This window comes from Lithobates pipiens, unplaced genomic scaffold, assembly GCF_037356315.1.
Source record: "Lithobates pipiens isolate NorthernLeopardFrog02 unplaced genomic scaffold, aLitPip1_a1.2 Scaffold_25, whole genome shotgun sequence".
NCBI classification, from domain to species: domain Eukaryota; kingdom Metazoa; phylum Chordata; class Amphibia; order Anura; family Ranidae; genus Lithobates; species Lithobates pipiens.
In genome coordinates, this window is record NW_027507787.1 from 41,512,153 (window position 1) to 41,530,411 (window position 18,259).

The window sequence follows — 18,259 nt, forward strand, 5'->3', positions numbered from 1 at the left end:
CCCACATTCGGTGTTTGCAGCAGTTGTTTGGATTTATATTAACATAATAGCGCAGGAATATATGTACTTTTTACATACACTGACCTACCTACACTGACCTAGTACTTACGCTGACATACCTACCTATCTGGCATACACTGACATACACACACTGACCTACCTGACTTCATATTGTGTCCTGCAGCAGCAGCTCAGCCGTGGGTGGTGTGCGTGGTGTGCGAGGCAGCCAGAGGAGAGCCGCTCGCCTGAGCGCTGAGTGGAGATCGATGTGACGTGGTGGCCACATTGTAATTCCCACCTTTTGGAGCCTGAAGCGCCTATGATGGACGTCACATATCCCACGGTCCCGCCATTGGACCAGTGGGACATCCATCATAGGCGCTGCAGGCTCCAGAAAGCGGGACCTGCTATGTGACTTGGCCGCACTCTGCGGCGCTCAGCATCGGATCGATCCCTGCTCAGCAGCACTCGGGGCTAACAATTAAATTGTGCTTGCCTGACACCCGTCGCTTTTCAGGGATCCATTCGGGGCTCCAGCCTCCCCCCTCTCCCGACGCCCCTGGTTGGAAGCAATAGAAGGTCAATTTTTGAGCTAAGAATGCATGCTTGAATAGAGTTTGATTTAGTAGACTTTCTCCAACTTCACCTATTGCAAGGGATTTTATGTCATTGACTTAATATATTGAAGTCATAGGATAAACAAGCCAACTAGGCAACTTACATTTTCATGTTATTGGTAGCAACAAGCATATGCCTTTCAAAGCACGTGTTTTCTTAAAAAAGCCATCGTTTATAATCAGGCACTACAGTGTTAAAAAAAAGTCTGCTGTATTATCTACAAGACAAAGTACTCTTTGTTTTCATAGCACATAGTTCAGCTGTTAAAGTTTAATAGTTTTTCTTCAAGTGAACATTTATTATTAGTCAGTAGAATTTCCCAGTCATTACAGTTTCCCTTTACCCTCCTCTATGGCACTAACAGCTTGGCAGAACACCTGGCGAACAGCGAACAGGGACAGTTTCCTCTATACAGCTGCAGCTTAGCAAGCTTGCATACATTTCTATACAGGCAGCTATAGTGATGAGGGGGCTGTGCTGCAAGTGTTGTCATTGGTGCCTGTAAGACTAAATACAGGAAGTACAGTACACACAGAAATCAGGAAGTGCAGTCTATACAATATTACTGTAACTCTTTGCTTTAGCTGAGACTACAGGTGTGTGCACTTGTTCGTTGCAACACGTCAATCGACCGAGTGCCCACGGAGTCCGCTAACTACCTACAGCAAGGTGGAATATATTATCTGTTGGAATAAGGAGGAGAAACCCAATTGGAAAATGAAGAAACTTAACCACATGACAAGGATACTGTTTTCATTTTAACTCAGAAAAGAAAACATTTGACAATTTCAGAATGGAATCCAGAGGTATGTTTAATTATACATATACATTATATACCGTATGTATCTATATATAAATAGATATATATGTTAACATATAAATGTTGTTGTAGGTCCATTTTCTTTCAAATAGACATTTCCTCCTTTGAAAGTTCCCCTTTCTTCAGTCAACTTAGTGAATGTGTTAGTTATACTTTCTGTTTCAAGGCTGGACTTTTTTCTTTACATACATAAGAAGATAATTGTAAAACATTTGTTGTTTTACTTGCAGCAAAAGGTGAAGATATTGACTTTTGTTGTTAATAACTTTATTTTGCAACAGAGTGAATTTAGAGATCTGATGTACCAATGTACCAAACAGGCTGATCTCACTTTGGGGAATGGGGTCATAGTCCACAGAGTGAGTTATTACATGTATAACCGGTATTTCTGTTTCCATATGGATCCAGACTAGGGACTTTGAAAACTGTTATATGTTATGCTATAATTTATGTTTTTGACATATTTTATTTTAAAGGCAATTGTCAGATGTTTTTGCATACTTAAGAGGGATATAGCAGATCCCAAACTCAACTGTTAAAATTTTGTGGCCGCACACGCTACCATTTTTTATTTTTTTTAATCCAATCGATGTGTGATTCAATCAAAACAATCAAATCTGCAAACAATCGCCATAATGTCCCTTCAATTGATTTAGAATGTATTTGGATTGGATTTGAGTCATTTGGCTACGGTGGAAGTTAATTGATTATTTTACATTAATCACAGGCACTTTTTCATGGATACAAATGTATTAGATAAATCAGATTATGAGATTACATGGAAACAGAGATGCAATTGAAAATGTAAGATTGTATGTTACAATCATATCTTAACTATCTATCAAAAAGTGTGTGTGGCATATCGATGGAATGGGTTGTCAACTATAGATCAAGTATTCTTATTGGAAGAGATATCTGAAAAATAACTTTTTCAATTATCGAAATGTGTATGGCAATAATGAAGCATAGTCATTTGCATCTATTTGCTGTTTGCACCTCCTAACTATATGAATAAATGTGCTACATTGAACATTTCCTAATACTTAAGTACCACTTTTCTGATCTATTTAGCTAATTTCAGATGTTATCTCTTCACCTGCTGAATGGAAATATCATATTCCATCTTAGCTCGTCTCTTTTGGGCAATATTCAGCATTTACAATGATTTGAAGTAGTCAACAACGCAGGATTGTTTTACTAAAAGAGCAGAGGCTGTTCACTTAGTGAGTGTTTACTAAGCTTAGTAAATAAAGTGAAATCTGTGTTCACTCTGAATACGCATTCATCTGCAAGGGAAATAAAAACAAGATATTTTCTTGCACACAATGAAATAATAAAAAGCTAAACTCCAGGTTCAGATTTTTATTGCATACTGACATTGGTCCAGCTTGACCCAATGTTAGTATACATATGCAATACATATGGTAACACTAGTACAATGAATGCTGCTGTCATCTGAGAACTCACAAGGTGGAGAGGTGGCAATGTCATAATTCTCACCTCATCCAATCAGAGGAGGCTTTGCATTAATTTAGAAGAATGCAGGATGTTCAGAAAATGGCACCCATCTCAAGTAAGTTACTGCCTGTGGTTAGTATGCAGTGGGGTAGCTGATCGGCATGAGACCTGGAAGACAGCAGTGATCACTGCAGTGTATCTTGTGGGGCCCGTGGGACCCCCTATTGGTCAACCAATAGGGGGCCCCACGGGCCCCGCCAAGGTACATAGCCGAGTGTACTTGGCTCGGCTCCGCCCACAGTCACGCCCAGTCCCACCCTATGATGGACATAACACAGGGATTGGGCGTGACTTTGAGCCGAGCCAAGTGTACTCGGCTATTCTCTGCTCCTCTCGGGACTGCTAGAGGACCCGAAAGCTTCTGAGAGGGCCCGAGAGCCGCCGGGATACACAGGACTCTGTATCTCGGTGGTACCATTTTTAAACTTCAAGACTGCAATGACAAGGCTGCAAATGACAAGGCTGCAAATGACACTGGGGCAAGGCTGCAAATGACAAGGCTACACTGACAAGGCTGCAAATGACACTAGACAAGGCTGCAGATGGATAGGCAAGGCTGCAGATGGACACTAATAAGGCTGCATTGATGGGCATTTAAAAGTTTTTTTCCTTAAAATTCCCTCCTAAACTTGGGGTGCGTGTTATACGCCGGTGCATGTTATACGCCGATAAATACGGTAATGTATAGAAGGTAGGGCCCAAAAGTGACTCAAGCCCAGGGGCCCCCACCACCCTAAGTCCTTGCCTGTGTATGTGTACTACTAATGAGGGATTATATGGTAAGTTCCCTTCGGACAGAGACCACTGTGGGGTTTAGGCCCCTTCACATCTCTACAGCTTGTTGCAATGCATTAACTCGTGGTATTTGGCACATTGATGCATGTTGCGTGAAGGCAGCTTATTACTAATAAAAGCACAGAAATGGTCCAAAAATTAGAAATAACCCTCGTTTTTAACACAGCACACCACAAAGCATTACATATGATATACTGCATCACAGAGATGTTGCAGTCTAAAATAATAATGCATTGGGCATGCCATTCTAAATTTAGCACACATTGCTGCAATGCAACAGTGTAAAGCCCTAATGTGCTCTGTAAAACATCATAGACTATGCTACCTCTGTTAAATAGCCATCAATGAAATAACAAATAAAGTTATCTACCTCTCAGCTACTGTCTTTGGGCCTATTCAGATGAGCTGCTGTCGGCAAGAATCTGCGATATTTGCTGGCAAAGAAACCACATCCATGCAGCCACAACTAGCAGCAGCAAGGTCAGATTTGTTCACTGTACCAATCAATGGCTAGTGGCACTGTTGTTGACATGTAACTGCTCATCTGAGTAGGCGATGAGGGGCTCTGACTGTCCCTGGACACAGACAGTATGCATCTATATCAGTGGCGGCTGGTGCTCAATTTTTTGGGGGTGGGGGGGGGGGCGGCAAACGAACCTGGTGCTCGATGGATTGAACGAACAGGAAGGTGGTGATCCATGGCCTTACCTTATCCTTAGTTGTCAATCTGCGCGGCCTCCTCTCGCTTTTTCTGCTGTAAAGGTGCGGGGAGGAGGACAATGACGAGGTGGTGTTGGTGCACTGCTGGATCTGGGGTAGGGCTCCTGGAAGAGGCTGTTGCTGCCACTCCACCTGCTGCCCCTCGTTGCACATGACCCGCAGCTTGCAGAGGGAAGAGCTGGGGCTATTGCTTCTCCTCCAGGCCAAACAGGAAGAGGGTCTCGAGACCTGATTGGCTGGGACTCCCTGACCAATTGGGTTTTAGAACCCATTTCCTGAATGGCTGGGAGGAGAAGCAGGAAGACATTAGTGAATATTAATTTGCTAATGTCACCCAAGCCGGTGGGCTCAGGGTGCAGTACTCTGCAGCCCAAGCCTACCCTTTTTGAAGCCAATTAGAGCCTCACGCTCTAATTATGTGCTTAAAAAAGAAAACCCACATTATAAACAATGCGGCCAGAGCCCTGCATGCAGAATAGAATGCGAGAGCAAGGCTTGGGGGACACTCCTACGCCCTGCATGACCGGCCACTACTGATTTATATGCAGTGATGGCACAGAATACTGTTGCGTCCAGTTGTGGAGTTTAGCTGCATTTGAATGCTGCAAAAATCCATTATAATCAGATGTTTGTGAAAATTAAGTCCATAGTTTGCTTACCCTGTGATATCTTACAAATTAGGGTTGTGCAACCTAAATGAACAAAAACACATTCCAGGCCTAGCTATAGTGACTTGAATAATTGACTGTCTCTTTCATTTTTAACTAAGTTAGGTCATAAACTCTATGTGAAAGGTTAGGGTCTTGAAAATGTTGTATGGACACATTTTGTGCAGCATACAGTGCCTTGCGAAAGTATTCGGCCCCCTTGAACTTTTCAACCTTTTGCCACATTTCAGGCTTCAAACATAAAGATATAAAATTTTTATTTTTTGTGAAGAATCACCAACAAGTGGGACACAATTGTGAAGTGGAACGAAATCTATTGAATTTTTGAAACTTTTTTAACTAATAAAAAAATGAAAAGTGGGGCGTGCAAAATTATTCGGCCCCCTTGCGTTAATACTTTGTAGAGCCACCTTTTGCTGCGATTACAGCTGCAAGTTGCTTGGGGTATGTCTCTATCAGTTTTGCACATCGAGAAACTGAAATTCTTGCCCATTCTTCCTTGCAAAACAGCTCGGGCTCAGTGAGGTTGGATGGAGAGCGTTTGTGAACAGCAGTTTTCAGCTCTTTCCACAGATTCTCGATTGGATTCAGGTCTGGACTTTGATTTGGCCATTCTAACACCTAGATACATTTATTTGTGAACCATTCCTTTGTAGATTTTGCTGTATGTTTGGGATCGTTGTCTTGTTGGAAGATAAATCTCCGTCCCAGTTTCAGGTCTTTTGCAGACTCCAACAGGTTTTCATCCAGAATGGTCCTGTATTTGGCTGCATCCATCTTCCCCTCAATTTTAACCATCTTCCCTGTCCCTGCTGAAGAAAAGCAGGCCCAAACCATGATGCTGCCACTACCATGTTTGACAGTGGGGATGGTGTGTTGAGGGTGATGAGCTTTGTTGCTTTTACACCAAACATATCGTTTTGCATTGTGGGCAAAAAGTTCGATTTTGGTTTCATCTGACCAGAGCACCTTCTTCCACATGTTTGGTGTGTCTCCCAGGTGGCTTGTGGCAAACTTTAGACGAGACTTTTTATGGATATCTTTGAGAAATGGCTTTCTTCTTGCCACTCTTCTATAAAGGCCAGATTTGTGCAGTGTACGACTGATTGTTGTCCTATGGACAGACTTTCCCACCTCAGTTGTAGTTCTCTGCAGTTCATCCAGAGTGATCATGGGCCTCTTGGCTGCATCTCTGATCAGTCTTCTCCTTGTCTGAGCTGAAAGTTTAGAGGGATGGCCAGGTCTTGGTAGATTTGCAGTGGTCTGATACTCCTTCCATTTCAAAATGATCGCTTGCACAGTGCTCCTTGGGATGGTTAAAGCTTGGGAAATCTTTTTGTATCCAAATCCGGCTTTAAACTTCTCCACAACAGTATTACGGACCTGCCTGGTGTGTTCCTTGGACTTCATGATGCTCGCTGCGCTTTCAACAGAACCCTGAGACTATCACAGAGCAGGTGCATTTATAGAGAGACTTGATTACACACAGGTGGATTCTATTTATCACCATCAGTCATTTAGGACAACATTGGATCATTCAGAGATCCTCGCTGAACTTCTGGAGTGAGTTTGCTGCTCTGAAAGTAAAGGGGCAGAATAATTTTGCACGCACCACTTTTCAGTTTTTTATTTGCTAAAAAAGTTTCAAAAATCCAATAGATTTCGTTCCACTTCACAATTGTGTCCCACTTGTTGGTGATTCTTCACAAAAAATTTAAATTTTATATCTTTATGTTTGAAGCCCGAAATGTGGCAAAAGGTTGAAAAGTTCAAGGGGGCCGAATACTTTCGCAAGGCACTGTATATATTATTGGAATGCCATCATCCAGTGCTGCATGTAGAGTAGGTAAAGTGTCACCTCACTGACCTTTCCACAGCAGTATGGTAACCTGATGGTGAAAATTAGTACTAGTGGCAACAAAACGAGAGCTCGGAGAACTTCAGTTAAACAATTTTTGCCTAGTTTACACATGCGGTGCGAGGGCGGTAAAAACAGGCATCTAAGCTATGGTTAGATTGTGGCTAGCTATAGGCAAGGTTTGAATGAAAGATTAAAAAACATCAAAGATTTTTTGGACCTGTGATTCCTGGTGTATGGAGGCCTCCACTCAGTGGCAGCCCTTCCATAAGGGGCGCAGGGGTGCCCCACTTAAAAAAGGTTGGGCTCAGGTGCAGAGCAGAACGTGTGACAATAGCGAATTAATATTAGCTATTGTCTTTCTGATTCTCCTCCCGGTCAATCAGGAAGCTGGTCCTGAGACCCAATTGGCCAAGGAGTCTTAGGACTCCTGGCCAATCGGGTCTCAGGATCCACTTCCTGTTCAGCTGAGAGGAGGACCAATGGCCCTGGAGTGAGGAGTAGCTGGAGCGAAAAGCAGCAGCCCTACCCGAGATCCTCGTCATCTGCCTCCTAAGGTATGGGTGCCTCTGATTGCTGCCTTCCCATCCATCTCCCACATGCAGGGGGGGTGGGTGCCTTCCTGTCCGTATCCCACGGCAGTTCCCTAAGGTTGCAAAACTTTGGCGAACCGGCGGAGAGTGCAGAACTCCACACCATTCAACCAGCATAAGGATGAAATCTGTGCATGTACAGGTACCTTAACTGTACATTTCCATATATGCAGATGTTAAGGAGTCCTAAGTAAATGTTGGGTAATTGCGGTGTCAACCCTGGTGCTACTGACTGTTTCCTTATTGTGCTGTGGGACACAGTCCAGACCTACAGGAAGCTGGAATTTTGTTGAAATAACCCGAAAAAATCCAGCAAAATTCTGGACATTGGGAGGTATGATAATGCTGGTGTCATAAAGTAACTAGTTGATTTTACTTAAATATATATGGATGATTCACATCAGAGAGAAACCAGGAAGTTTGGATCTCATAACATTACATCATAATCATCAACATCATAATAGGACCTGTATTGAATTTGGTGGGATCAATAATGCAATAATATCGAACTGTCCTCTGTCCACAGCACCCCTGAAAGCCTTATACTCACTTGATTCAACAAGATATTTCTTAAAATCTTCTAAGGGCAGGATGTGCATGTGCAAAACACTCTTAGTTCAGTTTTCTAGAGAGTTTGTACTGCATGGTCCAGTAGAGTATAAACTCTCCATAAGATTGAAGGGTGCAGTGGTTCTGCGCTGGCATGCCTCAAAAGAGTTTGATAAGCATTTAAGCTTTTTTGTGGGCCATATTTTAGTTAGAGTGCAGACAGGTTAGTATAAGACTTGCAAGGAGGGCTTGGGATGGAGTACACTATGATATATTACACTTAAAGCATGTTTACAGAATTGTGCAAGCAGTAGAGTCCTGCACAGGTACTTTCAGCTGTCCTAAATATGCAAATTCTAATAATGCAAAGCTAAACGTATGCAAAAACAAATGGCTGGGAGTTAATGAGAGTATAGGGAGCAGGATTTGTTTGCTGCCCCCCAAAATACTGAGTACCGGCTACCACTCTCTCCACCCATTCATGTAAAAAACATATGATAGTTTGTCTATAAATAAAAAGATAGCGAGGGATTCCAGATAATCCCATTTTTGTAGGATGGTTTTCTGTGCAACAAGGTATATAACAATAAGGAGTTGTTTACTGACCCATTAAGATTTTGATATCTAGGTTGTTAGTAATCCCAAATAGTGCCCATTCAGAGGTTAGAGGTAACTAGTTGATTAAATAATGTGCGGTAGCATAATGTACTACTTGGGTTCCAAAATCATTTAGTCTTGGGGCATGCCCAGAAGGCATGACAGTGGTGCCATCTTTTAGAAGGTAAAACAGGAGGTGAGGCAGTGACATAAAGCTTCCTCACTACCTTTAGAAAGTCCTCTAAAAAGCAAACCACTGCGGATCGCTCTCAGAAGGGCAATGGTAGTGTGAACAAGCCCTTTACGATAAGAATCTTTATTTTTAAAAACGGAACTAAACCTGCCTATTCTTTACAGTTAAGGAAGCTTGATATGAAAAGTAGCTAGTCATTCACATTGAACAATATGACTCCATTTGGTCTGGGAGCCCAGCATGCTTTACACCACTAAGAAGGTCATTATGTGTTAGTGTTTTCGATATGAAGGGGCCACCACAAAATTAATCTAGCAAGCCCATTGTTTATTTAGTCATCTTATCCTGAGATTAAGGCTGGGTTCACACCTATGCGAATTGGATGCGGTTTTCTCCTCATCCAATTCACATAGCAGGAGATTGTGACCGGTTCTCTATGGATTAAGTTCACACATCTCCGCAGTGGCTCCATTGTGAAGTGCACAGGTGCCCTGTGCGTCATTTGGGCCATTTCCGCCATTACCGGACTCCTGCTGTGAGCCGCTGTGTGTTCTATTGTGAACCCAGCCTTTTTTTTTAATTCAGCAGCTACAAACACTGCAGCTGCTGACTTTTAACTGTATTAGTGCTCTTGCGGCATCCTCCCTGCATTAGATAACCCCCTTGGAGAAGCGCTCTACCGAGAGGGTTACCTTACAGGCGCCCTCCAGAGGCCAAATGCAGGACTCGGCCCCGTCCCCGACACCCGCGTCATTGGATTTGATTGACAGCAGCAGGAGCTAATGGCTGCGCTGTTATCAATCTATCCAATCAAGATGCGCCAACGGAAATTCGGGGCTAAGGTCAGTAAAACGCGGGGGCTAGGGGGCTGGTGACTGCAAGGTGTCTTTTCACCTTAATGCATAGGATGCGTTAAGGTGAAAAAACACGAGCCTTTACAACCCCTTTAATAGCACACATTGCCTTCTTTGGGTATAACTGTCACATACTACTCCAGGAGATTTTTTAAAGGATGATGTGTTTTCACTTAAGATTTAGGGCCCTGCGATACCGTGACTAGAGAAGGTCAGACATGCTTTTGTAGTATTGCATTGGGATACCATCTGGACCTTCCCTGGTTTCATTTCCATCAAAAGAGGGGCTTCCAGTTTTTTTGCATCTGTTGGAGATAAGGAGGGGGGACTGTATTGAGCCAGGAACTTCATAATCAGATGCTTCCATCTGTGGTCCAGGGAGGTGTTAGCCCTCTGAGAACTCAAATTGTAGAATTGGCTGTATTAGGTTTGGAATTGTTTGGCAATATTAGGTTTCGAATTGTTTGACAATGTCTTCATTGTTAGAGTGCACTAAACCTGCCACATCAATAATGGGATGAATAGTAGTAGCTCCTGCTATCAGGGCTAGCAGGACGTGTGCTCTATGTCTATGAACTTCTGACAGAATGCTAGTTCGCTTCTCAGGTATGTTATCTTTTATGTTGGGAGAGAATAGGTCTGATTTACTTATAGTATGGGGCATAGTGAATGCAGTCTGTGCAGATGCATCACTATATAAGAGCTAATCTCTCAAAGGGATTAGTCGATTTTATGAAACTTACTTAGAAACATACCTAAACTACTCTAAATCCCACCTAAAGGGATATGGGGGATTACAGATATCAATATAAGAGCAATGGTTAGCAGAAATGCTAAACTCAATGTGGGGGGTGAACTCGAGGAGCTTCAAACTCCAAAATGACTTATTAGGCAGTGATCGTCTGCTACTTCTGCTTTCTTCCTACTTGTGGATTTAAGCACACCCTTCAACTAATTTACATGTGTGTGAAATCCTCTGACATTTTGAAATTCTGCGGTAGAATATTCAGAGATTTTTGAAAGCTGTTTGTACTGCTACATATTATTGTTTGCAATATTTTATTATGCACTTAAAACATATTTCAGCTAACCAATCATTAGATGTAGTGGCTGTATTTGTTTTCTTTTTTTTTAGGCTTTTTCCCCCCTCTGTTTTCACCTGGTGAACTGGCCAGTAACGCACCTCCTGTATTAGGCACCTTTCACTCTGCCGGCGCCCGGGCGTCAGCGGCAAATCGGCGCTAAAAAGCGCCACTTTACCGTAGTTTTAGCAGCACTATTCAGCCGATAGCGAGGCGGTTTTAACCCCCGCTAGTGGCCGAGAAAGGGTTAAAAACCACCACTATGTTGGCGGTATAGCCGCGCTGCCCCATTGATTTCAATGGGCAGGAGCAGAGAAGGAGCGGTGTATACACAGCTCCTTCACCGCTCCAAAGATGCTGCTAGCAGGACTTTTTTGAGTGTCCTGCCAGCGCACCGCTCCAGTGTGAAAGCCCTCAGGGTTTTTACATTGGAGAGACAGCAGCGGCTGTTTCAGGGTGCTTTGCAGGCGCTATTTTTAGCACTGCAGCGCCTGCAAAGGGGCCCAGTGTGAAAGGGGTCTTAGAGTGCCTACATCTTGGATGAAGGAGCCACGGAGACAGTTCATCTCAAGGGAGGAGAGTGTTAGATGCAGTAGCAGATTTAGATACATTAACAAATTGAAGCCAAACACCTGCTAACACTTTTTAAACAATTGCAGCAACATGTTTTTTTTCCTTTTGGGATAAAGGATTCACATAAAGAAATAGAAACTGGTCATTGTAAGAAACCCCTGTTAGTGGTAAATGGTTTGTCTCGCCCCTCTAACTGCTACCTTCGCATGACAACTTGGTTTGTTGAAAAACAACAGACATACTGGCCAGATCATCAGGTTAAAATAAAGAAAATAAAGCCCCTTTGTTGCCCCTGTGTAAGCTTCTAATTCATAATGCATTATGGAAAATAGGGAGGAGAGTCAAATGCTCCCCATATGCCAAAAGGTAAGTATCAACAACAGAGGGACACGCTATCTAGTGAACCTCTTAGATTGCACTAAATTATATATTTCATAGATTACTTTTACTACTTAAAAAAAAAACGTTTCCATTGGTTTTACAATTTTAATTAAAAAAAGCCAGATAGTAGTTTTAGGTAGTGTCATAGTAAAATGTAATAAAAAAAAAAAACATTGACTGTAGAATGAATCCCCTTCTTTCTTGAGAACAAAAGCAATTTTGTGTCCACTGAATGTTTGGACTAGTGACTCATGCTTCATCCCACACAAACTCATCCTCAACGTAGAAGTGAACAAAGGTCTACTAATAGACATAAAAGACTGTAAGGACTTATACAGGGACATCCGTTTGTATAAGGACAGTGTGCGCAGCAAGTATTTACAAAGCATTTTAAAACTGTAAGTAAGCTTCTGAAGGCTTCTAGCATCTTGTTTTAGATCACAGCTGGATTCACACCAGTGCAGTTTTAGTGCTTTTTGCATTTTGCAGATTTGCACAACAGAACATGTTCCATAGGAAACCATGGTAAATGGACTGTAGTGCAAATCTGCAAAATGCAAAAAGCACTAAAACTGCATAGGTGTGAATCCAGCCTTATATTATGATCTCTGTTTAAAGGGAATCTGTCACGTTGTCCATTCAGGACAAAATGTTAATAGTGTACCCCCACCTCCTTCCCTACTGAAACTCTAATCGACAAGACAACCTAGGCATTAGTGTAGGGCCCGTGGATGCTCCTACGTTAACTTGGGGAATAGTACAATTAGTTAAAGTTGTGCACCTGCATGTCAATTTCAAGAGAGGATGCATTTGTAACCAGTTGGTGTCTGATGTATCCGTGTCAGTATAGACCAGCCTTTCTCAACCTTTTCAGTACAGAGGAACCCTTGAAATAGTTCCCCGATCTCGGGGAACCCCTGCTAAAAATTAGAAATCTACAACTCATGATACATTAGTGTGATGGTCAGTGGGAAGAATGGTCCTTACACTTGTGGTCATTGGGAAGAACTATCTCCTTACAGATAGCTAAAAAGATCAATGGTGGGAGTGGGAACTTATCCAAGAGGCAGAAATGGCCCAATTCTGAAGGAACCCCTAGCAACCCTGGTTGAGAATCACTGGTATAGACAATGCAAATGAGGCAGCTTGTCTGTGCCTTAATTAACCACTTGACAACTAGGCACTTAAATCCCCTTCCTAACCAGACCAATTTTCAGCTTTCAGTGCTCTCACACTTTGACAATTACTCAGTCATGCAACACTGTACCCATATGAAATGTTTGTCCTTTTTTTTCACACAAATAGAGCTTTCTTTTGGTGGCATTTAATCACCGCTGGATTTTTTTATTTTTTGCGCTATAAATGAAAAAAGACCGAAAAAAAATGTTTTCTTTGTTTCTGTAATAAAATTTTGCAAATTAAGAATTTTTTTTAATACATTTTAGCCAAACTTTATACTGCTACATATGCTTGGTAAAAATAATCCAAATCAGTGTATATTATTTGGTCTGTGAGAAAGTTATAGAGTCCACAAGCAATGGTGCCAATCACTGAAAATTGATCACACCTGAAGCACTGATGGCCTAGCTCAGTTCTTGAAACCCTAACAAGCCAGGACAGTACAAATACCCATCAAATTACCCCTTTTTGGAAAGTAGACATTCCAAAGTATTTAGAAAGAGGCATGGTGAGTTTTTTGAAGTTGTCATTTTTTCCCACAATTCTTTGCAAAATCAAGTTTTTTCATTTTTTTCCCCACAAAAGTGTAATATTAGGTTATTTCTCACACACAGCATATGCATATCACAAATTAACACCAAAAATACATTCTACTACTCCTCCTGAGTATGGTGATACCACATGTGTAAGACTTTTACACAATTTGGCCACATACAGAGGCCCAACATGCAGGGAGCATCGTCAGGCGTTCTAGGAGTATAAAGTACACATATGATTTCTTGACTACCTCTTGCACTTTTGAAGGCGCTGAATGACCCACTTTTGGAAAGAAAACAACCCAACGTATAATCTATCAGGCATATCGAGTCTTTTGAACATGTTATTTTTTTCTACAAGTTTTTGGAAAACATGGAAAGAAAATGAAAACACATTTTTTTTTTTAAACAAAGTTGTCCATTTATACAATATTTCTAACACATAGCATGTACAAACCAAAAATTACACCCCAAAATAGATTCTCTTACACCTCCTGAGTACGGTGATACCACATGTGTGAGACTTTTACATAGCCTGCAGCTTGCAACATGCAGGGAGCACCATCAGGCTTTCTAGGGGCATACATTTTAAATATAATTTGACTACCTATTACACTTTGGAGCACTGTAGTGGCATGGATTCAAACTGATGTGACATGGATGCGAACTGATGTGGCTTGGAGAAGCCATGAATGTTGATGGCTGGGTATGACTGAGTATGGCTGGGTGGGTATGGCTGAGTATGGCTGGGTGGGTATGGCTGAGTATGGATGGATGGATGAGTATTGCTGAGTATGGCTGAGTATAGGTGGCTGAGCATGGATGGATGGATGAGTATTGCTGAGTATGGATGCATGGATGGATGGATGAGTATTGCTGAGGATGAATGGATGAGTATTGCTGAGCATGGATGAATGAGTATTGCTGAGTATGGATGGATGGATGAGTATTGCTGAGCATGGATGAGTATTGCTGAGTATGGATGGATGGACAAGTATTGCTGAGCATGGATGGAAGGATGAGTATTGCTGAGCATGTATGAGTATTGCTGAGTATGGATGGATGGATGAGTATTGCTGAGCATGGATGGATTAGTATTGCTGAGCATGGATGGATGGATGGATGAGTATTGCTGATTATGGAGGGAGGGATGAGTATTGCTGAGCATGGATGAGTATGGATGGGATGGATGAGTATTTCTGAGCAGGGATGGATGGATGGATGAGTATTTCTGAGCATGGATGAGTATTGCTGAGTATGGATGGATGGATAAGTATTTCTCAGCATGGATGGATGGATGAGTATTGCTGAGCATGTATGAGTATTGCTGAGTATGGATGGATGAATAAGTATTGCTGAGCATGGATGGATTAGTATTGCTGAGCATGGATGGATGGATGAGTATTGCTGAGTATGGATGGATGGATGAGTATGGCTGAGCATGGATGAGTATGGATGGGATGGGATGGATGAGTATTTCTGAGCAGGGATGGATGGATGAGTATTTGAGCATGGATGGGATGGATGGATGAGTATTTCTGAGCATGGATGGGATGGATGAGTATTTGAGCATGGATGGGATGGGATGGATGGATGAGTATTTCTGAGCATGCATGGGATGGATGGATGAGTATTTCTGAGCATGGATGGGATGGATGGATGAGTATTTCTGAGCATGGATGGATAAGTGCTGGAATGGGCACAGACCATGTCCATGGACACCCTCCCAGAATAAGCTGACTGCGCTGCAGCCATCTTTCAGCTATGGCCCGGTCGGCACAAAAAAATTAAATAAAAGTAAGGCGCTTCATATCCTTAATGTCACCACACAAAACGAAAATCCTGTATCCAAGTGTGATATGTATGTTCTGTTCAACACCATGCTCAGTGTCTCTCCACTCACTTCTCTAACTTTCAAAAATAACATAATATAACACTTGCTGCACACTTATGCACTCAAAACAGATATATGACCTTTTATTACAAAAGGTCATAGAGCACTTTCCAAATATGCAACTAGTCCCTTTAAATGGCCTGGATCAAAGTACGATCTGCTCCTTTCTCCCAGGAAAAGTAATGACTCAGCCCCAGAAAGAGATAAATAATCTTATAGTGTAGTATTTATTGCATTCAAATGTGTAAACAATATAAAATCCACAAGTATAACACTCACATTAAAAGGTGCCCAGTACCTCAGCACCAGTACAAATAGTCTGGTTATTGCAAGCACAACCGCTCTGTTCTTGGAGTTGGCATGCATTCCAAAGCCCAGAACTGGAAGTGACGTCACTAAGTTACCGGAAATGTCTGATGTAATCCTGCCCACTGCATTTCGCCGTCACAGCAGCTGCACTATTTTTTATTATATTCATATATGGTTTAAATATTTAAACAGTTTAGAACTAAATAATTTGGGTAGGGTAAAAGGTTAATAGAAGGTGCCTGCTGTTCATTATTATCTTTGTTTGTGCCTATTGCAACCCTTACCAATGCCAACTGAAGGGAATGGGGGTTGGGAGGAGTTACCTTGTCTAGGGCCTCATTCCACTTCTAATTTGTTCTCTCTATTCATCTATCAGAACTGTAAGTTTAAATGCCCTCAGGCCCCTTTCACACATGCGGACTGTTTGTCTGCTTTTCATCCATCTCTTGACGGATGAAGAACCAACATCACAGCACCTCTATGGAAATATGGATTTAAATGGATGATCATTCAATTACATCCATTTACATCCGCTTCTGTCAACATCCAATTTTTGAAACAGATCAAAGCCCTATTTTACTTCTGTTCAAAAAAAAAAAAAAACGAATCGGAAGAAAAACAGACGTGAGCGGGCAAACGATCCAATTTGGCATAAAAAGATGGCCCCGGGACTCAAGTGGTTAAGGACTCTAGCTGGGAGATGTAAAAAACTGATGTAAAAATGGATGAAAAACGGATTGAAAACTGATGACAAACTGATGTAAACTTATCTTCTTTGAAAAAAATGTGTCTGAACTGATGGAACGAATGATCCACACGTCTGAAAGGGACCTAGGTCTCCAAAGCCTAATTCCCAGTCTCTATGCAACAAAGCCACTTTAACATCCCAAATTAGAGCTGAAGGTTTCCTTGAAGGAATCAACAAGGCTGGGGAGAGTGCTGACAATTCTTTGTTAAACCTTGCTATACACTATTTTTTTTACAAACTGAATACTGTTTGTTCAAGGCCTAAAAGCCTTCAGATATCTGTATGCATAGAGCTAACTAACCCCATGTAAATATGGGCATAGACAGTGTAACAATGTAACAAATATTAAGTTGTACGTATGATTATTATTATGCTATTTTATATGGGGGATAAGTCAGTTTGAAAATTTATCTTTAGGCAAAACCCCCCTTTTTTTTTCTTGGATAGAATTGGTGAGGGTTAGACCCTTTGTCATGTTTTTCTTTTGCCGTGTGTCCCCATTAGAGAGATTCACCCCTCCAATATAATAAACAAGAGTAAGGGGAAATCCAACATTTTAGAGCTGTCCCCAAAACATGAGTTAAGCCGAAAACTAATTTGGATAACTGTGTCAAGGTTCTAAGATGAAAATTCCCCTGATTGGGAGATTTTTTTCTAACATCCTGTTCAGTTTCTGGGACACGAAGTGAAGGGAAATTTCCCCAATGGTAAACAGAAAGCAAAAAATAAACTGGTAGAGATTTTAAGAGTTTGTCATATTAAGAATATAACCTTACTCCCTGGTCTATGGATTCATGCTTAAAGTGATACTAAAGCTAAAATGTTTTAAAAATTGTTTTCTATTTTTCTGCCAGCGCCCTCCCCCTTTCACTGCATCTCTTTTCTCCTCTCCTTCTCTTCACACAGCACTGAGCAGCAGTAGTACCCATTGGCTTCTGCTGCTGTCAATCAAATGCAGTGAGGAGGATGTTGGGGGGCAGGGCTAAGTCCTGCTGTGTAAGTCTATGGAGCATCGCTCCATAGATGCACAGCTTGGGACCGCGCAGACATTGTGTGCCTGTAGGCGGCTTGCTATGGTGACACATGAAAAAGAGGAGGAGCCAGGATCGCCATCAGGGGACCAGGGAAGAGGAGGATCGGGGCGCTCTGTGCAATACCACTGAACAAAGCAGGTGAGTATAACATGTCTGTTATTTAAAGTTTTTAAAAACTTGACTTTAGTAACACTTTAAATACTCCTTCTTGGTTGCGTGAGGAAACAGTGAACGATACTCCCTAAAATTACATGTTTCAATATTGCCTGAAATCCTCCTCTTTATGTGAAGCCCAACTGGTGAGCATTCCTTTTGTGGAACTCAAGCAGAACTCAGCTGCAAATACCCCTCTCTTGTGAGCATGCATGTTGTGCACACTGACTTCATTCTCACTCATCGAAGCAGACAATTCCCAGGCGGTCCCCACAGCACATTACTTTATAAAATAGACCTGTGTGTACTCCTTTAACCTGACTGTACCGTCACTTCTTTCCCTTCTGCTGTGAGCAAGCCAGTCTTTCAAACACTGATGGCAATGGTCTCAGTCAAGCACTGTCAATCAAAGCTCATTATTTATTCCCCTATAGCTACAGAGCAGCATGGTCATGCAGTGGTGGACAGGGCAGGACTTAGGGTGGTGGGGTCCCTGGGCTTGAGTCACTTTTGGGCCCTACCTTCTATACATTACCGTACTTATCAGCATATAACACACGGCGGTGTATAACACGCACCCCAAGTTT

The 18,259-nt window shown here is 42.0% G+C and overlaps 1 protein-coding gene across 1 annotated transcript in view; it reads left to right on the plus strand.

Annotated features, from left to right (window-relative positions):
- The first annotated feature begins 954 nt into the window (after positions 1 to 954).
- The window catches only part of PIK3AP1 (phosphoinositide-3-kinase adaptor protein 1), a 196,194-nt gene continuing 178,889 nt past the window's right edge, over positions 955 to 18,259 (plus strand). The window contains exon 1 of the mRNA XM_077454361.1: positions 955 to 1,424. Within this exon, the coding sequence (XP_077310487.1) occupies positions 1,412 to 1,424 (13 nt within the window). The 5' untranslated portion in view covers positions 955 to 1,411. The remainder of the gene's footprint in view (positions 1,425 to 18,259) is intronic.